General features: G+C 53.8%; 1 protein-coding gene across 1 annotated transcript; it reads left to right on the plus strand.

Moving 5' to 3' along the window:
* The first annotated feature begins 4,232 nt into the window (after nucleotides 1–4,232).
* Nucleotides 4,233–17,151, plus strand: KCNG4 (potassium voltage-gated channel modifier subfamily G member 4). Its single transcript, XM_075316408.1, is given in 5 exon segments — nucleotides 4,233–4,269; nucleotides 7,322–7,440; nucleotides 7,443–7,972; nucleotides 7,974–8,105; nucleotides 16,260–17,151. Coding segments are annotated over 4 exon segments (1,518 nt in total). The 5' UTR covers nucleotides 4,233–4,269; nucleotides 7,322–7,355; the 3' UTR covers nucleotides 17,031–17,151.
* Nucleotides 17,152–25,526: the final 8,375 nt, after the last annotated feature.

Genomic DNA, 25,526 nt, shown 5'->3' on the forward strand with positions numbered 1-25,526 from the left:
CCCTGTATACAGAGATACATGATAAGATCCTGTCTGCAGTCACCACTAGGGGGAGCTCCCTGTATAGAGATACATGATAAGATCCTGTCTGCAGCCACCACTAGGGGGAGCTCCCTGTATACAGAGATACATGATAAGCTCCTGTCTGCAGCCACCACTAGGGGGAGCTCTCTGTATACAGAGATACATGATAAGATCCTGTCTGCAGCCACCACTAGAGGGAGCTCCCTGTATACAGAGATACATGATAAGATCCTGTCTGCAGCCACCACTAGGGGGAGCTCCCTGTATACAGAGATACATGATAAGATCCTGTCTGCAGTCACCACTAGGGGGAGCTCCCTGTATACAGATATACATGATAAGCTCCTGTCTGCAGCCACCACTAGGGGGAGCTCTCTGTATACAGAGATACATGATAAGATCCTGTCTGCAGTCACCACTAGGGGGAGCTCCCTGTATACAGAGATACATGATAAGATCCTGTCTGCAGTCACCACTAGGGGGAGCTCCCTGTATACAGAGATACATGATAAGATCCTGTCTGCAGCCACCACTAGAGGGAGCTCCCTGTATACAGAGATACATGATAAGATCCTGTCTGCAGCCACCACTAGGGGGAGCTCCCTGTATACAGAGATACATAAGCTCCTGTCTGCAGCCACCACTAGGGGGAGCTCTCTGTATACAGAGATACATGATAAGATCCTGTCTGCAGCCACCACTAGGGGGAGCTCCCTGTATACAGAGAGACATAATATCCTGTCTGCAGCCACCACTAGGGGGAGCTCCCTGTATACAGAGATACATGATAAGATCCTGTCTGCAGTCACCACTAGGGGGAGCTCCCTGTATACAGAGATACATGATAAGATCCTGTCTGCAGTCACCACTAGGGGGAGCTCCCTGTATACAGAGATACATGATAAGATCCTGTCTGCAGCCACCACTAGGGGGAGCTCCCTGTATACAGAGATACATGATAAGATCCTGTCTGCAGCCACCACTAGGGGGAGCTCCCTGTATACAGAGATACATGATAAGATCCTGTCTGCAGCCACCACTAGGGGGAGCTCCCTGTATACAGAGATACATGATAAGATCTTGTCTGCAGCCACCACTAGGGGGAGCTCCCTGTATACAGAGATACATGATAAGATCCTGTCTGCAGCCACCACTAGGGGGAGCTTCCTGTATACAGAGATACATGATAAGATCCTGTCTGCAGTCACCACTAGGGGGAGCTCCCTGTATACAGATACACATGATAAGATCCTGTCTGCAGCCACCACTAGAGGGAGCTCCCTGTATACAGAGATACATGATAATATCCTGTCTGCAGCCACCACTAGGGGGAGCTCTCTGTATACAGAGATACATGATAAGATCCTGTCTGCAGCCACCACTAGGGGGAGCTCTCTGTATACAGGGCCCTGGTTACGGAGCGTCCGATCTCGGGGGACACGGATCCTGGAATCAGGGGTACATTAGTGGAGTGTTCTGTAGAGGGACCGGGCGGGGGGAGACATATATATATGTATATATAGATCGCAGCAGGTGAGTTCTGTCCCCGGTGAGAATCTGCGGATTATTCTCATCCTCTATTTATCCTCGGAGGACGCGGTACACGCACGGATAGAGCAGGTGCGGGGGGCACTTTCTTTATGTAACGAGCCGCCGTCTGATTTGTCCATCGCGGTCTCTCCGGTAACCGCACATTCCCGCTTCCTTCTATGACATTGACTTAATAATAGCGACCGCGACACGAAAGTCGCCAAGAATCCAAAACCGCCAGATCTCAATGTGGCCACATCTAGATGACCACGGACCACCGAGAAGAGAGGGGCCCAAAATCCAGGGGGCACAGAGAGACCTGACAGGAGGAACAGGCAGAGGGGCAAGAAGAGGGAGAGAGGGGCAGGAGGAGGGGGAGAGGGACAGGAGGAGGGGGAGCGGGAGAGGAGGAGAGCGACAAGGACCGGAGGAGGGAGAGAGAGGGGCAGGAGGAGGGAGAGAGGGGCAGGAGGAGGGAGAGAAAGGGGCAGGAGGAGGGAGAGAAAGGGGCAGGAGGAGGGAGAGAGGGGGGCAGGAGGAGGGAGAGAGGGGGGCAGGAGGAGGGAGAGAGGGGGGCAGGAGGAGGGAGAGAGGGGGGCAGGAGGAGGGAGAGAGGGGGGGCAGGAGGAGGGAGAGAGGGGGGCAGGAGGAGGGAGAGAGGGGCAGGAGGAGGGAGAGAGGGGCAGGAGGGAGAGAGGGGCAGGAGGAGGGAGAGAGGGGGGCAGGAGGAGGGAGAGAGGGGGGCAGGAGGAGGTAGAGAGAGGGGCAGGAGGAGGGAGAGAGAGAGGGGCAGGAGGAGGGAGAGAGGGGCAGGAGGAGGGAGAGAGAGGGGCAGGAGGAGGGAGAGAGGGGCAGGAGGAGGGAGAGAAGGGGGCAGGAGGAGGGAGAGAGGGGCAGGAGGGAGAGAGGGGGGCAGGAGGAGGTAGAGAGGGGGGCAGGAGGAGGTAGAGAGAGGGGCAGGAGGAGGGAGAGAGAGAGGGGCAGGAGGAGGGAGAGAGGGGCAGGAGGAGGGAGAGAGAGGGGCAGGAGGAGGGAGAGAGGGGCAGGAGGAGGGAGAGAGAGGGGCAGGAGGAGGGAGAGAGAGGGGCAGGAGGAGGGAGAGAGAGGGGCAGGAGGAGGGAGAGAGAGGGGCAGGAGGAGGGAGAGAGAGGGGCAGGAGGAGGGAGAGAGAGGGGCAGGAGGAAGGAGAGAGAGGGGCAGGAGGAAGGAGAGAGAGGGGCAGGAGGAGGGAGAGAGAGGGGCAGGAGGAGGGAGAGAGAGGGGCAGGAGGAGGGAGAGAGGGGGGCAGGAGGAAGGAGAGAGAGGGGCAGGAGGAAGGAGAGAGAGGGGCAGGAGGAAGGAGAGAGAGGGGCAGGAGGAGGGAGAGAGAGGCAGGAGGAGGGAGAGAGGGGCAGGAGGAGGGAGAGAGAGGGGCAGGAGGAGGGAGAGAGAGGGGCAGGAGGAGGGAGAGAGGGGCAGGAGAAGGGAGAGAGAGGGGCAGGAGAAGGGAGAGAGAGGGGCAGGAGGAGTGAGTGAGAGAGAGGGGCAGGAGGAGGGAGAGAGAGGGGCAGGAGGAGGGAGAGAGGGGCAGGAGGAGGGAGAGAGGGGCAGGAGGAGGGAGAGAGGGGCAGGAGGAGGGAGAGAGAGGGGCAGGAGGAGGGAGAGAGAGGGGCAGGAGGAGGCAGAGAGGGGCAGGAGGAGGTATAGAGGGGCAGGAGGAGGGAGAGAGAGGGGCAGGAGGAGGGAGAGAGGGGCAGGAGGAGGGAGAGAGAGGGGCAGGAGGAAGGAGAGAGAGGGGCAGGAGGAGGGAGAGAGGCAGGAGGAGGGAGAGAGGGGCAGGAGGAGGGAGAGAGAGGGGCAGGAGGAGGGAGAGAGAGGGGCAGGAGGAGGGAGAGAGGGGCAGGAGAAGGGAGAGAGAGGGGCAGGAGAAGGGAGAGAGAGGGGCAGGAGGAGTGAGTGAGAGAGAGGGGCAGGAGGAGGGAGAGAGGGGCAGGAGGAGGGAGAGAGAGGGGCAGGAGGAGGGAGAGAGGGGCAGGAGGAGGGAGAGAGAGGGGCAGGAGGAGGGAGAGAGAGGGGCAGGAGGAGGGAGAGAGAGGGGCAGGAGGAGGGAGAGAGAGGGGCAGGAGGAGGGAGAGAGAGGGACAGGAGGAGGGAGAGAGAGGGGCAGGAGGAGGGAGAGAGAGGGACAGGAGGAGGGAGAGAGGGACAGGAGGAGGCAGAGAGGGGCAGGAGGAGGGAGAGAGGGGCAGGAGGAGGCAGAGAGGGGCAGGAGGAGGTATAGAGGGGCAGGAGGAGGGAGAGAGAGGGGCAGGAGGAGGGAGAGAGAGGGGCAGGAGGAGGGAGAGACAGGGGCAGGAGGAGGGAGAGAGAGGGGCAGGAGGAGGGAGAGAGAGGGGCAGGAGGAGGGAGAGAGGGGCAGGAGGAGGGAGAGAGGGGCAGGAGGAGGGAGAGAGGGGGGCAGGAGGAGGGAGAGAGGGGGGGCAGGAGGGAGAGAGGGGGGCAGGAGGAGGGAGAGAGGGACAGGAGGAGGGAGAGAGGGGCAGGAGGAGGGAGAGAGGGGGGCAGGAGGAGGTAGAGAGGGGCAGGAGGAGGTAGAGAGGGGCAGGAGGAGGGAGAGAGAGGGGCAGGAGGGAGACGCTGGAGGAGTTGACTGTGGGAGGAGACACATTTGAGTCTCCACAAATTCTCTGTATTCTGGCAGAGGATGGAGAAGAGCGAGAAGAGAGCAGCTGCCTGGTGAGAGCGAGGGAGTATACACTGGAGGAAGGGTAGCAGACAGTATCACACAGGAGAGGATTAGATACACAGCTCAGCAGACAGTATCACACAGGAGAGGATTAGATACACGGCTCAGCAGACAGTATCACACAGGAGAGGATTAGATACACAGCTCAGCAGACAGTATCACACAGGAGAGGATTAGATACACGGCTCAGCAGACAGTATCACACAGGAGAGGATTAGATACACGGCTCAGCAGACAGTATCACACAGGAGAGGATTAGATACACAGCTCAGCAGACAGTATCACACAGGAGAGGATTAGATACACAGCTCAGCAGACAGTATCACACAGGAGAGGATTAGATACACAGCTCAGCAGACAGTATCACACAGGAGAGGATTAGATACAAAGCTCAGCAGACAGTATCACACAGGAGAGGATTAGATACACAGATCAGCAGACAGTATCACACAGGAGAGGATTAGATACACGGCTCAGCAGACAATATCACACAGGAGAGGATTAGATACACGGCTCAGCAGACAGTATCACACAGGAGAGGATTAGATACACAGCTCAGCAGACAGTATCACACAGGAGAGGATCAGATACAAAGCTCAGCAGACAGTATCACACAGGAGAGGATCAGATACAAAGCTCAGCAGACAGTATCACACAGGAGAGGATCAGATACAAAGCTCAGCAGACAGTATCACACAGGAGAGGATCAGATACAAAGCTCAGCAGACAGTATCACACAGGAGAGGATTAGATACACAGCTCAGCAGACAGTATCACACAGGAGAGGATTAGATACACAGCTCAGCAGACAGTATCACACAGGAGAGGATTAGATACACAGCTCAGCAGACAGTATCACACAGGAGAGGATTAGATACACAGCTCAGCAGACAGTATCACACAGGAGAGGATTAGATACACAGCTCAGCAGACAGTATCACACAGGAGAGGATTAGATACACAGCTCAGCAGACAATATCACACAGGAGAGGATTAGATACACAGCTCAGCAGACAGTATCACACAGGAGAGGATTAGATACACGGCTCAGCAGACAGTATCACACAGGAGAGGATTAGATACACAGCTCAGCAGACAGTATCACACAGGAGAGGATTAGATACACAGCTCAGCAGACAATATCACACAGGAGAGGATTAGATACACAGCTCAGCAGACAATATCACACAGGAGAGGATTAGATACACGGCTCAGCAGACAGTATCACACAGGAGAGGATTAGATACACGGCTCAGCAGACAGTATCACACAGGAGAGGATTAGATACACGGCTCAGCAGACAGTATCACACAGGAGAGGATTAGATACACAGCTCAGCAGACAGTATCACACAGGAGAGGATTAGATGCACGGCTCAGCAGACAGTATCACACAGGAGAGGATTAGATACAGGGCTCTGCAGACAGTATCACACAGGATAGGATTAGATACACAGCTCAGCAGACAGTATCACACAGGATAGGATTAGATACACAGCTCAGCAGACAGTATCATACAGGATAGGATTAGATGCACAGCTCAGCAGACAGTATCACACAGGAGAGGATTAGATGCACAGCTCAGCAGACAGTATCACACAGGAGAGGATTAGATACACAGCTCAGCAGACAGTATCACATAGGAGAGGATTAGATACACAGCTCAGCAGACAGTATCACATAGGAGAGGATTAGATACACAGCTCAGCAGACAGTATCACACAGGAGAGGATTAGATACACAGCTGAGCAGACAGTATCACACAGGAGAGGATTAGATACACGGCTCAGCAGACAGTATCACACAGGAGAGGATTAGATACACGGCTCAGCAGACAGTATCACACAGGAGAGGATTAGATACACGGCTCAGCAGACAGCATCACACAGGAGAGGATTAGATACACAGCTCAGCAGACAGCATCACACAGGAGAGGATTAGATACACAGCTCAGCAGACAGTATCACACAGGATAGGATTAGATACACGGCTCAGCAGACAGTATCACACAGGAGAGGATTAGATACAGGGCTCTGCAGACAGTATCACACAGGAGAGGATTAGATACACAGCTCAGCAGACTATCACACAGGATAGGATTAGATACACAGCTCAGCAGACAGTATCACACAGGATAGGATTAGATACACAGCTCAGCAGACAGTATCACACAGGATAGGATTAGATACACAGCTCAGCAGACAGTATCACACAGGATAGGATTAGATACACAGCTCAGCAGACAGTATCACACAGGATAGGATTAGATACACAGCTCAGCAGACAGTATCACACAGGATAGGATTAGATACACAGCTCAGCAGACAGTATCACACAGGAGAGGATTAGATACCCAGCTCAGCAGACAGTATCACATAGGAGAGGATTAGATACACAGCTCAGCAGACAGTATCACATAGGAGAGGATTAGATACACAGCTCAGCAGACAGTATCACATAGGAGAGGATTAGATACACAGCTGAGCAGACAGTATCACACAGGAGAGGATTAGATACACAGCTGAGCAGACAGTATCACACAGGAGAGGATTAGATACACGGCTCAGCAGACAGTATCACACAGGAGAGGATTAGATACACGGCTCAGCAGACAGTATCACACAGGAGAGGATTAGATACACGGCTCAGCAGACAGTATCACACAGGAGAGGATTAGATACACGGCTCAGCAGACAGTATCACACAGGAGAGGATTAGATACACGGCTCAGCAGACAGTATCACACAGGAGAGGATTAGATACACGGCTCAGCAGACAGTATCACACAGGAGAGGATTAGATGTACAGCTCAGCAGACAGTATCACAGGAGAGGATTAGATACACAGCTCAGCAGACAGTATCATACAGGAGAGGATTAGATACACAGCTCAGCAGACAGTATCACACAGGAGAGGATTAGATGTACAGCTCAGGTATCACACAGGATTAGATGTACAGCTCAGGTATCACACAGGATTAGATGCACCCTGTGCTCTCCGCCCTCCCGTTTCTGGTCCTCAGTGTTCTCTTCTTCTCCTGCAGTTCTGCTGTATGAAGTGTCAGCTCTTGGGCCAGGATGCCGATCATCTCGGGGGGGCAGGAGCATGACTACAGCACCCTGAGCTACACCTCCAGCAGCACGCTCAACCACTTCTTCCGGCAGCCGCGGACTCGCAGACTCTGAAGGGGGTGAAGTACCAGCGGGCGAGGAGATTGTACGACCCCGACGATCTGTACACGACCGACTACAAGCAGGAGATCGTGATCAATGTGGGCGGCATCCGCTACCTGCTGCCCTGGAGCACGCTGGACGACTTCCCGATGAGCAGACTGGGCAGGCTGAGGTTCTGCAGCAGCTACGACGAGATCGTCCAGGTGTGCGATGACTTTGATGAGGACACCAATGAGTTCTTCTTCGATCGCAGCCCGTGCGCGTTCCGGCTGATCGTCAGCTTCCTGGCGGCGGGGAAGCTGCGGCTGCTGCGGGAGGTGTGCGCCCTGTCCTTCCAGGAGGAGCTGCTCTACTGGGGCATCGACGAGTCCCACCTGGAGCGCTGCTGCCTGAAGAAGCTGCTGCAGAAGCTGGAGGACCTGGCGGAGGTCACCAAGGAGGAGGAGGAGCAGCTGACCCGGGAGACCATCTGCCAGCTGGAGGACCGCTCCGCCATGGGCCAGTGCATGGGGCGGCTGCGGGGACATGGTGGAGAACCCGCACTCCGGGCTGCCCGGGAAGGTGTTCGCCTGTCTGTCCATCATCTTTGTGGCCACCACGGCCATCAACCTGTGCATCAGCACCATGCCGGACCTCCGCGCCGAGGAGGACAGGGTGAGTGTGCGTGCGATATCGCACCAATATCTGTGCAATCATGCAATACCAATGCCTGCCTATATCCCCGATGTGTAAACACAGCCACCTCACATCTGTATCACAGGGCGTAATATCCTATAGAATAGTGAGAAGTTCAGATACATCCTGATAACAGCGAGACAAAGGAGGAATGATAACATGACCTCTGGATGGAGGCATCCCATGTGGCAGATTGGGCCAAACATGTATTATGGGTCCATGAATTATCTGTGTATCTGGGTATTACCTGTGTATCCTGGTATTACCTGTGTATCCGGGTATTACCTGTGTATCCAGGTATTATCTGTGTATCCAGGTATTATCTGTGTATCCAGGTATTATCTGTGTATCCGGTTATTACCTGTGTATCTGGGTATTATCTGTGTATCCGGGTATTATCTGTGTATCCAGGTATTATGTGTATCTGGGTATTACCTGTGTATCTGGGTATTACCTGTGTATCTGGGTATTATCTGTGTATCCAGGTATTATGTGTATCCGGGTATTATCTGTGTATCCAGGTATTATCTGTGTATCCAGGTATTATGTGTATCCAGGTATTACCTGTGTATCTGGGTATTATCTGTGTATCCAGGTATTATCTGTGTATCCAGGTATTACCTGTGCATCCCGGTATTATCTGTGTATCCGGGTATTATCTGTGTATCCAGGTATTATCTGTGTATCCAGGTATTACCTGTGCATCCCGGTATTATCTGTGTATCCGGGTATTATCTGTGTATCCAGGTATTATCTGTGTATCCGGGTATTATCTGTGTATCCAGGTATTATGTGTATCCAGGTATTATGTGTATCCAGGTATTATGTGTATCCAGGTATTACCTGTGTATCCAGGTATTATCTGTGTATCCAGGTATTATCTGTGTATCCAGGTAGTATGTGTATCCGGTTATTACCTGTGTATCTGGGTATTATCTGTGTATCCGGGTATTATCTGTGTATCCGGGTATTATCTGTGTATCCAGGTATTATGTGTATCTGGGTATTACCTGTGTATCTGGGTATTACCTGTGTATCTGGGTATTACCTGTGTATCTGGGTATTATCTGTGTATCCAGGTATTATCTGTGTATCCAGGTATTATGTGTATCCGGGTATTACCTGTGTATCTGGGTATTATCTGTGTATCCAGGTATTATCTGTGTATCCAGGTATTATGTGTATCCGGGTATTACCTGTGTATCTGGGTATTATCTGTGTATCCGGGTATTATCTGTGTATCCAGGTATTACCTGTGCATCCCGGTATTATCTGTGTATCCGGGTATTATCTGTGTATCCAAGTATTATCTGTGTATCCGGGTATTATCTGTGTATCCAGGTATTATGTGTATCCAGGTATTATGTGTATCCAGGTATTATGTGTATCCAGGTATTATGTGTATCCAGGTATTATGTGTATCCAGGTATTACCTGTGTATCTGGGTATTATCTGTGTATCCGGGTATTATCTGTGTATCCAGGTATTATCTGTGTATCCGGTTATTACCTGTGTATCTGGGTATTATCTGTGTATCCAGGTATTGTGTATCCGGGTATTACCTGTGCATCCCGGTATTATCTGTGCATCCCGGTATTATCTGTGCATCCCGGTATTATCTGTGTATTATCTGTGTATCCAGGTATTATCTGTGTATCCGGGTATTATCTGTGTATCCGGGTATTATCTGTGTATCCGGGTATTATCTGTGTATCCAGGTATTATCTGTGTATCCAGGTAGTATGTGTATCCGGTTATTACCTGTGTATCTGGGTATTATCTGTGTATCCAGGTATTATGTGTATCCGGGTATTACCTGTGTATCCGGGTATTATCTGTGTATCCAGGTATTACCTCCGTACAGTATATTGTGCCCCCATAGCCCTCCATACAGTATATGTGCCCCCATAGCCCTCCATACAGAATGGACCCACATAAATCTCCATACATTATAATGGCCCCTATAGCTCTCCATTCAGTAAAATGGGCCCCCATAGTCCCCCATGCAGTATAATGGACCCCATAGCCCTCCATACAATGTAGTGGGGATACATTATAATGGACCTCCATATCCCTTCATACAGTATAATATGCCCTCATAGCCCTCCATAGAATATAGTGTGCCCCACATAGCCCTTCATTCAGTATAATATGCCCCCATAGCCCTCCATACAGTATATTGGGCGCCTGCCATTTTGGGTAACATAATCAGCCTGTGTGTGTGTCCCCCCTAGACCCTCATTCTTCAGCTTCATGGTCGCAGTATAGTCCACCGCAGCACAGAGGATTCCTGACCCCGGAGCTGTGACTTGATCTGACTGCATGGCTGCCCCATGATATCCTCCCGTCCCGCTGGCATATCCAGTGGCAGATCCGGTGGCAGATCCGGCGGTGTCCCTTTCTGCCGCTATCTGCCGGGGGGTGGCGGGCGGTTCTGTTTCTGGCCATCACTCACAGTCTTCGCTGTCGGATCAGTGAATGATTTGTGTGTAATGTAATTTCCGCCGTCCTGAATATTTCATGTGTCGCCCGCTCCTCACAGTCCAGGGATGAGAACAGCCAGGAAGCGCTGAAATCCTCTGCACTGCTGTGGGCGCTGCTTCTCCGCCCGGGTCATGTGTGATGTGATCTGCGCTCTGTACATTACATCGTGATGGCGGCTCCACTTACACCACAATCTGCAGATATCACTGCGGAGTCGTGTGTCCCGAGGCGCTGATACCGATCACAGGGATCAGGTTCCACGGACAGCGCAGGAGCCACGTCACCCCACAGATACATCACAGCATTGTCTCCAGTCCCCTCCAGAGCGGCACTCACTATTCTGCTGTTACATCGGGTCTATCCTCCAGTCACCTCCAGAGCTGCAGTCACTCTTCTGCTGTTACATCGTGTTTTATCAATCACCTCCAGAGCTGCAGTCACTATTCTGCTGTTACATCACAGCATTGTCTCCAGTCCCCTCCAGAGCGGCACTCACTATTCTGCTGTTACATCGGGTCTTATCCTCCAGTCACCTCCAGAGCTGCACTCACTCTTCTGCTGTTACATCGTGTTTTATCAATCACCTCCAGAGCTGCAGTCACTATTCTGCTGTTTCACTGTCTTATCCTTCAGTCACCTCCAGAGCTGCACTCACTATTCTCCTGTTATATCATGTCTTATCCCCCAGTCACCTCCAGAGCTGCAGTCACTATTTATCTGTTACATCATGTCTTATCCTCCAGTCACCTCCAGAGCTGCAGTCACTATTCTGCTGTTACATCATGTCTTATCCCCCAGTCACCTCCAGAGCTGCAGTCACTATTTATCTGTTACATCATGTCTTATCCTCCAGTCACCTCCGGAGCTGCACTCACTATTCTTCTTTTACATCGTGTCTTATCCTCCAGTCACCTCCAGAGCTGCAGTCACTATTCTGCTGTTACATCACAGCATTTTCACCAGTCCCCTCCAGAGCTGCAGTCACTATTCTGCTGTTACATCGTGTCTTATTCCCCAGTCACCTCCAGAGCTGCAGTCACTATTCTGCTGTTACATCATGTCTTAAACTCCAGTCCCCTCCAGAGCTGCAGTGACTATTCTTCTGTACATTGTGTCTTATCCTCCAGTCCCCTCCAGAGCTGCAGTGACTATTCTGCTGTTACATAGTGTCTTATCCTCCAGTCACCTCCAGAGCTGCGGTCACTATTCTGCTGTTACATCGTGTCTTATCCTCCAGTCACCTCCAGAGCTGTGGTCACTATTCTGCTGTTACATCGTGTCTTATCCTCCAGAGCTGCGGTCACTATTCTGCTGTTACATCGTGTCTTATCCTCCAGTCACCTCCAGAGCTGCGGTCACTATTCTGCTGTTACACTGATTCGCGGCTTTGGTACGAGGAGGTGAGACTCTGGGCAGATCACGTGATGGGCTGTGGTCGCCCTCCTGACCTCGCAGGGGCTGGGGACACGATGTCTGCGCCCGTGTTATTGGCCGTTTGCTCAGTGCGGTGGATTTGCCGCGTTCATGTTTGGATGAGACTTTTCCCTAAAATCACAATTTTTAGCCCAATCATCAGCCGTTGGTGGAAGAAATATCCTGCGACAGATCTGAAGATGCCAAAAACGCATCGACCCCCCGAGTGATCCGATGTAAATGGCGGCAAATCCTCCTCTCATCTGACACCGGATGATAAACGTCCCCCGAATCCTGTGCTCAGCACATCCGAAAATAACCGCAAAGTGGACGGCGCAGCCATCAGTCTTCTCCCCGACACGAAGCCTCGTCTCCTGCAGAATGATCACGTACAACCCCCATCATCCGCTCCAGCATCATCCTGTCCTGGCCCCTGGGTATCGGGAACAACCCCCGGCCGAGCCCCTCCAGAACCTGGGGTGAGGGGTCACTGGCGTGCTGGAGGGTCACTGGCGTGCTGGAGGGTCACTGGCGTGCTGGAGGGTCACTGGTGTGATGGAGGGTAACTGGTGTGATGGGGGGTCACTGGCGTGATGGGGGTCACTGGTGTGATGGGGGGTCACTGGCGTGATGGGGGGGTCACTGGCGTGATGGGGGGGTCACTGGCGTGATGGAGGTCACTGGTGTGATGAGGGTCACTGGTGTGATGGAGGGTAACTGGTGTGATGGGGGGTCACTGGCGTGATGGGGGTCACTGGTGTGATGGGGGTCACTGGTGTGATGGAGGGTCACTGGCGTGATGGAGGGTCACTGGCGTGATGGGGGGTCACTGGCGTGATGGGGGTCACTGGTGTGATGGGGGTCACTGGTGTGATGGGGGTCACTGGTGTGATGGGGGGTCACTGGCGTGATGGGGGTCACTGGTGTGATGGGGGTCACTGGTGTGATGGGGGGTCACTGGTGTGATGGGGGTCACTGGTGTGATGAGGGTCACTGGCGTGATGGAGGGTCACTGGTGTGATGGGGGCTCACTGGCGTGATGGGGGGTCACTGGTGTGATGGGGGGTCACTGGTGTGATGGGGGGTCACTGGCGTGATGGGGGGGTCACTGGCGTGATGGGGGGTCACTGGTGTGATGGGGGGTCACTGGTGTGATGGGGGGTCACTGGCGTGATGAGGGTCACTGGTGTGATGGGGGTCACTGGTGTGATGAGGGTCACTGGCGTGATGGAGGGTCACTGGCGTGATGGAGGGTCACTGGCGTGATGGGGGGTCACTGGTGTGATGGAGGGTCACTGGTGTGATGGGGGTCACTGGCGTGATGGGGGTCACTGGCGTGATGGAGGGTAACTGGTGTGATGGGGGGTCACTGGCGTGATGGGGGTCACTGGTGTGATGAGGGTCACTGGCGTGATGGGGGGTCACTGGCGTGATGGGGGGGGTCACTGGCGTGATGGGGGGGGTCACTGGCATGATGGAGGGTCACTGGCATGATGGGGGTCACTGGCGTGATGGGGGGGTCACTCACTTCATGGGGTCACTGGCGTGATGGGGGGTCACTGGCGTGATGGGGGGGTCACTGGCGTGATGGGGGGGTCACTGGCATGATGGAGGGTCACTGGCATGATGGGGGTCACTGCGTGATGGGGGGGTCACTCACTTCATGGGGTCACTGGCATGATGGGGGTCACTCACTTCATGGGGACACTGGCATGATGGGGGTCACTGGTATGATGGGGGTCACTGGCGTGATGGGGGGGTCACTGGCATGATGGAGGGTCACTGGCATGATGGGGGTCACTGGCGTGATGGGGGGGTCACTCACTTCATGGGGTCACTGGCATGATGGGGGTCACTCACTTGGCTGCGTCTTAGAGGAACACTCACAATGTGCGGGGCTTCTCACCCATTATACCTATGAACACCTAAATAAAGACCTGGATCTAAACCTCCTCCAAGAACCATTTCTCCCATCATCCAGCACAATGTTGGGATGATGATTCTTATCAAAACCAAAAAAGAAAACCCCCTAAAAATACAATTTTAATAGTTTCATTTAAAACAGACAATCCCCACAAATAAACAAAACACACACAAGGGACAATAGATCCCCAATGATTGACACTTGGCCACAAAAGGAAGGGTTCTTGTAAGTCCACCAATTGAGTGGCAGCTAAACAAGAAGAAAATGGCCTATGTGGCCTAAGTAAGGCGATCAATTGTCTAATTCAAAACCAATTAGCATAAATGCCCATAATCGATGTCTGATATAGTTACGTATCAATTAACTTGCAGTGCAACAAAAGGTATGGCCAAGTGTTCACCTAGTCTGGCCCTACCTGGCCGCGGAGGTCGGCACCCTGTAACCAAACGCAATGGCGCCCCCACTCAACGAGGACTCACCCTTCTTTCCCTCCGCTGTTCCCAAGTGCAGCTGAACTGGGAAAGAGGGAGTGCGGGGAGGTTGCACTGCATAATACTATGTGACCAACCAGACACGCACAGTGCAATTAGGCAGTAAAAATATGTTGGAATGGTGTTATAGAAGGACCATGTGACTATCCAATATACCTCAAGGGACAGGAACATTCACCATAAGTACAATGTCGAGTGCTCCAAATCCAAAGCAAGGTAACGCTCCAATTGTACCCATGACGTGCTGTATTACCCAGACATGCATATAGGGTGTAAAAAGAGATTATTAAGCCAACCAATCCTCCGTGAACACAGCAGGATCCTCCTGTAGAACACTTAAAGGGGGAGGCCACTGGTTATCCACAATTCTCAGTAACACTCAGAGATATATTCAAACCCTAATGAGCTGTAAGGCAAAAAAAGGGGGGTCACACTTCACAATCAAAGGGTCTGATAGTACAATATGCCCAAATAGTATATAGCATCAAGAGGGTAATAAGGAGAAAAATGCTTCACAGAAGATAATATGCAGACACTTCATGGAAGGTAAATCAAATTGGAGCAACCAATGAGGATATACAAAACATGGTCCTAGTAATCACATTAGTTATTGAACGTTCTCATCATTATTATAGTGATACTTAGCTTCCTTTAGAAGTCTAACGGAGGTCCAATGACCCATCGTCCTGATTGACGTCCCAAACCAAGGCTGTATAATGTCCTCCATGCCGCTGTATAATGTCCTCCATGCCACTGTATAATGTCCTCCATGCCACTGTATAATGCCCTCCATGCAGCTGAATAATGCCCTCCATGCAGCTGAATAATGCCCTCCATGCAGCTCCATAATGCCCTCCATGCAGCTCCATAATGCCCTCCATGCAGCTCCATAATGCCCTCCATGCCGCTGTATAATGCCCTCCATGCCGCTGTATAATGTCCTCCATGCCGCTGTATAATGTCCTCCATGCCGCTGTATAATGCCCTCCATGCCGCTGAATAATGCCCTCCATGCAGCTCCATAATGCCCTCCATGCAGCTCCATAATGCCCTCCATGCAGCTCCATAATGCCCTCCATGCAGCTCCATAATGCCCTCCATGCAGCTCCATAATGCCCTCCATGCAGCTCCATAATGCCCTCCATGCAGCTCTATAATGCCCTCCATGCCGCTGTGTAATGTCCTCCATGCCGCTGTGTAATGTCCTCCATGCCGCTGTGTAATGTCCTCCATGCCGCTGTGTAATGTCCTCCATGCCGCTGTGTAATGTCCTCCATGCCGCTGTGTAATGTCCTCCATGCCGCTGTGTAATGTCCTCCATGCCGCTGTGTAATGTCCTCCATGCCGCTGTGTAATGTCCTCCATGCCGCTGGGTAATGTCCTCCATGCCGCTGTGTAATGTCCTCCATGCCGCTGTATAATGTCCTCCATGCCGCTGTATAATGTCCTCCATGCCGCTGTATAATACCCTCCATGCAGCTGAATAATGCCCTCCATGCAGCTCCATAATGCCCTCCATGCAGCTGAATAATGCCCTCCATGCAGCTACATAATGCCCTCCATGCAGCTGCTGCAGCTTCTGAACATGCTCCACATGCAGACAGGAGGCAGGAATCCCTCCTGTCTGTGTGTGTTGTGTAAGGACAGATTATGGCGGCTTTTCTCCACCCACCAGCTCAGAGACAGCTGAGAATTATAGACATGGCCTGCAGAGGGTGAGCTGGTGAACACTCCCGGATAGGAATCATATAATGTCAGACAGCGATATCCTCTTCTGTTTCCCTGTCCCTTGTACTGAGCGCTCTTCTCTTTTATCTCCAGGGTGAATGTTCTCAGAAGTGCTACAACATCTTCATCATTGAGACGGTGTGCGTTGCCTGGTTCTCCCTGGAGTTCCTACTGAGGTTCGTCCAGGCGAAGAGTAAGTGTGAGTTCTTCCGGGGTCCGCTGAACATCATCGATGTGCTGGCCATCTTACCGTACTACGTGTCTCTCATTGTGGAAGACGAACAGAAAACTCTGGACAAGCCGGGCAGCAACTCGTACCTGGAGAAGATCGGGCTTCTGCTGCGGGTCCTACGTGCCTTGAGGATTCTGTATGTGATGCGTCTTGCCCGTCACTCTCTGGGCCTGCAGACGCTGGGCCTCACCGTGCGCCGCTGCACCCGGGAGTTCGGACTCCTCCTGCTCTTCTTGTGTGTGGCTGTTACACTTTTTGCTCCTCTTGTCCACCTGGCGGAGAATGAAATGGGCCGGTGCCAGGAATTCACCAGCGTACCCGCGTCCTACTGGTGGGCCATCATCTCCATGACCACAGTGGGTTATGGTGATATGGTGCCCAGAAGTATCCCGGGTCAGGTGGTGGCCCTCAGCAGCATCCTGAGCGGCATCTTGATCATGGCCTTCCCCGCCACATCCATCTTCCACACGTTCTCGCGCTCCTACTCCGAGCTAAAGCGCGATCAAGAAAGACTCCAGAGCCGCCTGATGAGGCTGAAAGACGCCGACCAGTCCGGAGAGAGCGACACCTTCAACGACACGGACAGCCTCGTGTCCGACGACACCTACAAGTACTTCTATAGTGGGAAGTAGACCACTCGTGACGTCCAAAGGAGCCAAGCCATGAGCCCCAATGCCGAGGGGACACACGCCCCAATGCTGAGGTGACACGCGCCCCAATGCTTGGGGGGACATAAGACCCAATACTAAGTGGATACGCGCCCCAATACAGGGGAGACACAAGACCCAATACTGAGGGGACACATGACCCAATGCTGAGGGGACAATCACCCCAATACTGAGGGGACACTCGCCCCAATACAGGGGAGACAAGACCCCAATACTGAGGGAACATGTGCCTCAATGCTGAGGGGACACGCGCCCCAATATTGAGGGGACACGCGCCCCAATAAAGGGGAGACAAGACCCAATACTGAGGGGACACGTGCCCCAATACTGAGGGGACACGCGCCCCAATACTGAAGGGACACGCGCCCCAATGCTGAGGGGACAAAAGACCCAATACTGAGAGGACATAAGAACCAATACTGAGAGGACACGTGCCCCAATACAGGGGAGACAAGACCCAATACTGAGAGGACACGCACCACAATACTGAGGGGACACGCGCCTCAACACTGAGGGGACATAAAACCCAACACTGAGGGGACAAAAAACCCAATACTGAGGGGACATAAGACCCAATACTGAGGGGACACGCTCCCCAATGCTGAGGGGACATAAGACCCAATACTGAGGGGACACGTGCTCCAATGCTGAGGGGACATGCGCCCCAATACTGGGGGGACACGCGCCCCAATGCTGGGGGGACACGCGCCCCAATGCTGAGGAGACATACGACCCAAAACTGAGGGGACATGCTCCCCAATACTGAGGGGACACGCTCTCCAATCAGAGGGGACAAAAGACCCAATACTGAGGGGACAAAAGACCCAATACTGAGAGGACACGCGCCCCAATGCTGAAGGGACACACGCCCCAATACTGAGGGGACACGCGCCCCAATGCTGAAGGGACAAGCGCCCCAATACAGGGGAGACAAGACCCAATACTGAGGAGACATAAGACCCAATACTGAGAGGACACGCACCACAATACTGAGGGGACACGTGCCCTAATACTGAGGGGACACGCGCCCTAATGCTGAGGGGACACGCGCCCTAATACTGAGGGGACACGCGCCCCAATACAGGGGAGACAAGACCCAATACTGAGGGGACACACGCCCCAATGCTGAGGGGGACACACACCACAATACTGAGGAGACACGCGCCCTAATACTGAGGGGACATAAGACCCAATGCTGAGGGGACACGCGCCCCAATACTGAAGGGACACGCGCCCCAATACAGGGGAGACAAGACCCAATACTGAGGAGACATAAGACCCAATACTGAGAGGACACGCACCACAATACTGAGGGGACACGTGCCCCAATACTGAGGGGACACGCACTTCAACACTGAGGGGACATAAAACCCAATACTGAGGGGACAAAAGACCCAATACTGAGGGGACACGCGTCCCAACACTGAGGGGACAAAAAACCCAATACTGAGGGGACATAAGACCCAATACTGAGGGGACACACGCCCCAATGCTGAGGGGACACACGCCCCAATGCTGAGGGGACACGCACAACAATACTGAGGGGACATGCGCCCTAATACTGAGGGGACACGCGCCCCAATACAGGGGAGACAAGACCCAATACTGAGGGGACACGCGCCCCAACACTGAGGGGACAAAAAACCCAATACTGAGGGGACATAAGACCCAATACTGAGGGGACACGCGCCCCAACACTGAGGGGACAAAAAACCCAATACTGAGGGGACATAAGACCCAATACTGAGGGGACACACGCCCCAATGCTGAGGGGACACACGCCCCAATGCTGAGGGGACACGCACAGCAATACTGAGGGGACACGCGCCCCAATACAGGGGAGACAAGACCCAATACTGAGGAGACATAAGACCCAATACTGAGAGGACACGCACCACAATACTGAGGGGACACGTGCCCCAATACTGAGGGGACACGCGATTCAACACTGAGGGGACATAAGACCCAATACTGAGAGGCACACGCCCCAATGCTGAGGGGACACGCACAACAATACTGAGGGGACACGCACAACAATACTGAGGGGACACGCGCCCCAATACAGGGGAGACAAGACCCAATACTGAGGGGACACACGCCCCAATACTGAGGGGGACACACCACAATACTGAGGAGACACGCGCCCTAATACTGAGGGGACATAAGACCCAATGCTGAGGGGACACGCGCCCCAATACTAAAGGGACATATGCCCCAATACTGAGGGGACATAAGACCCAATGCTGAGGGGAGACGCGCCCCAATGCTGAGGGGACATAAGACCCAATACTGAGAGGACACGCACCACAATACTGAGGGGACACGTGCCCCAATACTGAGGGGACACGCGCTTCAACACTGAGGGGACATAAAACCCAATACTGAGGGGACAAAAGACCCAATACTGAGGGGACACGCGTCCCAACACTGAGGGGACAAAAAACCCAATACTGAGGGGACATAAGACCCAATGCTGAGGGGACACATGCCCCAATGCTGAGGGGACACACGCCCCAATGCAGAGGGGACACGCACAACAATACTGAGGAGACACGCGCCCTAATACTGAGGGGACACGCGCCCCAATACAGGGGAGACAAGACCCAATACTGAGGGGACACACGCCCCAATGCTGAGGGGGACACACACCACAATACTGAGGAGACACGCGCCCTAATACTGAGGGGACATAAGACCCAATGCTGAGGGGACACGCGCCCCAATACTGAAGGGACACACGCCCCAATACTGAGGGGACACGCGCCCCAATGCAGAAGGGACACGCGCCCCAATACAGGGGAGACAAGACCCAATACTGAGGAGACATAAGACCCAAAACTGAGAGGCCACGCACCACAATACTGAGGGGACACGTGCCCCAATACTGAGGGGACACGCGCTTCAACACTGAGGGGACAAAAAACCCAATACTGAGGGGACATAAGACCCAATACTGAGGGGACACACGCCCCAATGCTGAGGGGATACGCACAACAATACTGAGGGGACACGCGCCCCAATGCTGAGGAGACATACGACCCAATACTGAGGGGACACGCTCCCCAATCAGAGGGGACAAAAGACCCAATACTGAGGGGACAAAAGACCCAATACTGAGGGGACACGCGCCCCAATGCTGAAGGGACACATGCCCCAATACTGAGGGGACACACGCCCCAATGCTGAAGGGACACGCGCCCCAATACAGGGGAGACAAGACCCAATACTGAGGAGACATAAGACCCAATACTGAGAGGACACGCACCACAATACTGAGGGGACACGTGCCCAAGTACTGAGGGGACACGCGCTTCAACACTGAGGGGACATAAAACCCAATACTGAGGGGACAAAAGACCCAATACTGAGGGGACACGCGTCCCAACACTGAGGGGACAAAAAACCCAATACTGAGGGGACATAAGACCCAATACTGAGGGGACACACGCCCCAATGCTGAGGGGACACACGCCCCAATGCAGAGGGGACACACGCCCCAATGCAGAGGGGACACGCACAGCAATACTGAGGGGAGACACGCACAGCAATACTGAGTGGACACGCGCCCTAATACTGAGGAGACATGCGCCCCAATACAGGGGAGACAAGACCCAATACTGAGGAGATATAAGACCCAATACTGAGAGGACACGCACCACAATACTGAGGGGACACGTGCCCCAATACTGAGGGGACACGCGCTTCAACACTGAGGGGACAAAAAACCCAATACTGAGGGGACATAAGACCCAATACTGAGGGGACACACGCCCCAATGCTGAGGGGATACGCACAACAATACTGAGGGGACACGCGCCCCAATGCTGAGGGGACACGCTCCCCAATCAGAGGGGACAAAAGACCCAATACTGAGGGGACAAAAGACCCAATACTGAGAGGACATAAGACCCAATACTGAGGGGACACGCGCCCCAATGCTGAGGGGACACACGCCCCAATACTGAGGGGACACACGCCCCAATGCTGAAGGGACACGCACCCCAATGCTGAGGGGACATAAGACCCAATACTGAGGGGACATAAGACCCAATACTGAGGGGACACGCGCCCCAATGCTGAGAGGACACGCGCCCCAATACTGAGGGGACACGCGCCCCAATGCTGAGGGGACATAAGACCCAATACTGAGGGGACACGTGCTCCAATGCTGAGGGGACTCGCGCCCCAATACTGGGGGGACACGCGCCCCAATACTGGGGGGACACGCGCCCCAATACTGGGGGGACACGCGCCCCAATGCTGAGGAGATATACGACCCAATACTGAGGGGACACGCTCCCCAATACTGAGGGGACACGCTCCCCAATCAGAGGGGACAAAAGACCCAATACTGAGAGGACATAAGACCCAATACTGAGGGGACACGCGCCCCAATGCTGAAGGGACACACGCCCCAATACTGAGGGGACACGCGCCCCAATGCTGAAGTGACACGCGCCCCAATGCTTGGGGGGACATAAGACCCAATACTAAGTGGATGCGCGCCCCAATACAGGGTAGACAAGACCCAATACTGAGGGGACACATGACCCAATGCTGAGGGGACAATCACCCCAATACTGAGGGGACACTCGCCCCAATACAGGGGAGACAAGACCCAATACTGAGGGAACATGTGCCTCAATGCTGAGGGGACACGCTCCCCAATATTGAGGGGACACGCGCCCCAATAAAGGGGAGACAAGACCCAATACTGAGGGGACACGTGCCCCAATACTGAGGGGACACGCGCCCCAATACTGAAGGGACACGCGCCCCAATGCTGAGGGGACAAAAGACCCAATACTGAGAGGACATAAGACCCAATACTGAGAGGACACGTGCCCCAATACAGGGGAGACAAGACCCAATACTGAGGCGACATAAGACCCAATACTGAGAGGACACGCACCACAATACTGAGGGGACACGCGCCTCAACACTGAGGGGACATAAAACCCAACACTGAGGGGACATAAGACCCAATACTGAGAGGACAAAAAACCCAATACTGAGGGGACATAAGACCCAATACTGAGGGGACACGCTCCCCAATGCTGAGGGGACATAAGACCCAATACTGAGGGGACACGTGCTCCAATGCTGAGGGGACATGCGCCCCAATACTGGGGGGACACGCGCCCCAATGCTGAGGAGACATACGACCCAATACTGAGGGGACATGCTCCCCAATACTGAGGGGACACGCTCCCCAATCAGAGGGGACAAAAGACCCAATACTGAGGGGACAAAAGACCCAATACTGAGAGGACACGCGCCCCAATGCTGAAGGGACACACGCCCCAATACTGAGGGGACACGCGCCCCAATGCTGAAGGGACAAGCGCCCCAATACAGGGGAGACAAGACCCAATACTGAGGAGACATAAGACCCAATACTGAGAGGACACGCACCACAATACTGAGGGGACACGTGCCCTAATACTGAGGGGACATGCGCCCTAATACTGAGGGGACACGCGCCCCAATACAGGGGAGACAAGACCCAATACTGAGGGGACACACGCCCCAATGCTGAGGGGGACACACACCACAATACTGAGGAGACACGCGCCCTAATACTGAGGGGACATAAGACCCAATGCTGAGGGGACACGCGCCCCAATACTGAAGGGACACACGCCCCAATACTGAGGGGACACGCGCCCCAATACAGGGGAGACAAGACCCAATACTGAGGAGACATAAGACCCAATACTGAGAGGACACGCACCACAATACTGAGGGGACACGTGCCCCAATACTGAGGGGACACGCACTTCAACACTGAGGGGACATAAAACCCAATACTGAGGGGACAAAAGACCCAATACTGAGGGGACACGCGTCCCAACACTGAGGGGACAAAAAACCCAATACTGAGGGGACATAAGACCCAATACTGAGGGGACACACGCCCCAATGCTGAGGGGACACACGCCCCAATGCTGAGGGGACACGCACAACAATACTGAGGGGACATGCGCCCTAATACTGAGGGGACACGCACAACAATACAGGGGAGACAAGACCCAATACTGAGGGGACACGCGCCCCAACACTGAGGGGACAAAAAACCCAATACTGAGGGGACATAAGACCCAATACTGAGGGGACACACGCCCCAATGCTGAGGGGACACACGCCCCAATGCTGAGGGGACACGCACAGCAATACTGAGGGGACACGCGCCCTAATACTGAGGAGACATGCGCCCCAATACAGGGGAGACAAGACCCAATACTGAGGAGACATAAGACCCAATACTGAGAGGACACGCACCACAATACTGAGGGGACACGTGCCCCAATACTGAGGGGACACGCGATTCAACACTGAGGGGACAAAAAACCCAATACTGAGGGGACATAAGACCCAATACTGAGAGGACACGCACCACAATACTGAGGGGACACGTGCCCCAATACTGAGGGGACACGCGATTCAACACTGAGGGGACAAAAAACCCAATACTGAGGGGACATAAGACCCAATACTGAGGGGCACACGCCCCAATGCTGAGGGGACACGCACAACAATACTGAGGGGACACGCGCCCCAATACAGGGGAGACAAGACCCAATACTGAGGGGACACACGCCCCAATGCTGAGGGGACACACACCACAATACTGAGGAGACACGCGCCCTAATACTGAGGGGACATAAGACCCAATGCTGAGGGGACACGCGCCCCAATACTAAAGGGACATATGCCCCAATACTGAGGGGACATAAGACCCAATGCTGAGGGGAGACGCGCCCCAATGCTGAGGGGACATAAGACCCAATACTGAGAGGACACGCACCACAATACTGAGGGGACAAGTGCCCCAATACTGAGGGGACACGCGCTTCAACACTGAGGGGACATAAAACCCAATACTGAGGGGACACGCGCCCCAACACTGAGGGGACAAAAAACCCAATACTGAGGGAACATAAGACCCAATACTGAGGGGACACACGCCCCAATGCTGAGGGGACACGCACAGCAATACTGAGGGGACACGCGCCCTAATACTGAGGAGACATGGGCCCCAATACAGGGGAGACAAGACCCAATACTGAGGAGACATAAGACCCAATACTGAGAGGACACGCACCACAATACTGAGGGGACACGTGCCCCAATACTGAGGGGACACGCGCTTCAACACTGAGGGGACAAAAAACCCAATACTGAGGGGACATAAGACCCAATACTGAGGGGACACACGCCACAATGCTGAGGGGATACGCACAACAATACTGAGGGGACACGCGCCCCAATGCTGAGGAGACATACGACCCAATACTGAGGGGACACGCTCCCCAATACTGAGGGGACACACTCCCCAATCAGAGGGGACAAAAGACCCAATACTGAGGGGACACGTGCTCCAATGCTGAGGGGGCATGCGCCCCAATACTGGGGGGACACGCGCCCCAATGCTGAGGAGTGGGGACATAAAACCCAATACTGAGGGGACAAAAGACCCAATACTGAGGGGACATAAGACCCAATACTGAGGGGACACACGCCCCAATGCTGAGGGGACACACGCCCCAATGCAGAGGGGACACGCACAGCAATACTGAGGGGACACGCACAGCAATACTGAGGGGACACGCACAGCAATACTGAGGGGACATGCGCCCTAATACTGAGGAGACATGCGCCCCAATACAGGGGAGACAAGACCCAATACTGAGGAGATATAAGACCCAATACTGAGAGGACACGCACCACAATACTGAGGGGACACGTGCCCCAATACTGAGGGGACACGCGCTTCAACACTGAGGGGACAAAAAACCCAATACTGAGGGGACATAAGACCCAATACTGAGGGGACACACGCCCCAATGCTGAGGGGATACGCACAACAATACTGAGGGGACACGCGCCCCAATGCTGAGGAGACATACGACCCAATACTGAGGGGACACGCGCCCCAATACTGGGGGGACACGTGCCCCAATGCTGAGGAGATATACGACCCAATACTGAGGGGACACGCTCCCCAATACTGAAGGGACACGCACCCCAATACTGAGGGGACATAAGACCCAATACTGAGGGGACATAAGACCCAATACTGAGAGGACATAAGACCCAATACTGAGGGGACACGCGCCCCAATGCTGAAGGGACACACGCCCCAATACTGAGGGGACACGCGCCCCAATGCTGAAGTGACACGCGCCCCATTACTGAGGGAACATAAGACCCAATACTGAGGGGACATAAGACCCAATACTGAGGGGACACGTGCACCAATGCTGAGAGGACACGCGCCCCAATACTGAGGGGACACGCGCCCCAATGCTGAGGGGACATAAGACCCAATACAAAGGGAACACGCGCCCCAATACTGAGGAGACACAAGACCCAATACTGAGGGCACATAAGACCCAATACTGAAGGGACACGCGCCCCAATACAGGGGAGACACAAGACCCAATACTGAGGGGACAC

Source organism: Anomaloglossus baeobatrachus, chromosome 6 (assembly GCF_048569485.1).
Source record: "Anomaloglossus baeobatrachus isolate aAnoBae1 chromosome 6, aAnoBae1.hap1, whole genome shotgun sequence".
In the NCBI taxonomy this organism is placed as follows: domain Eukaryota; kingdom Metazoa; phylum Chordata; class Amphibia; order Anura; family Aromobatidae; genus Anomaloglossus; species Anomaloglossus baeobatrachus.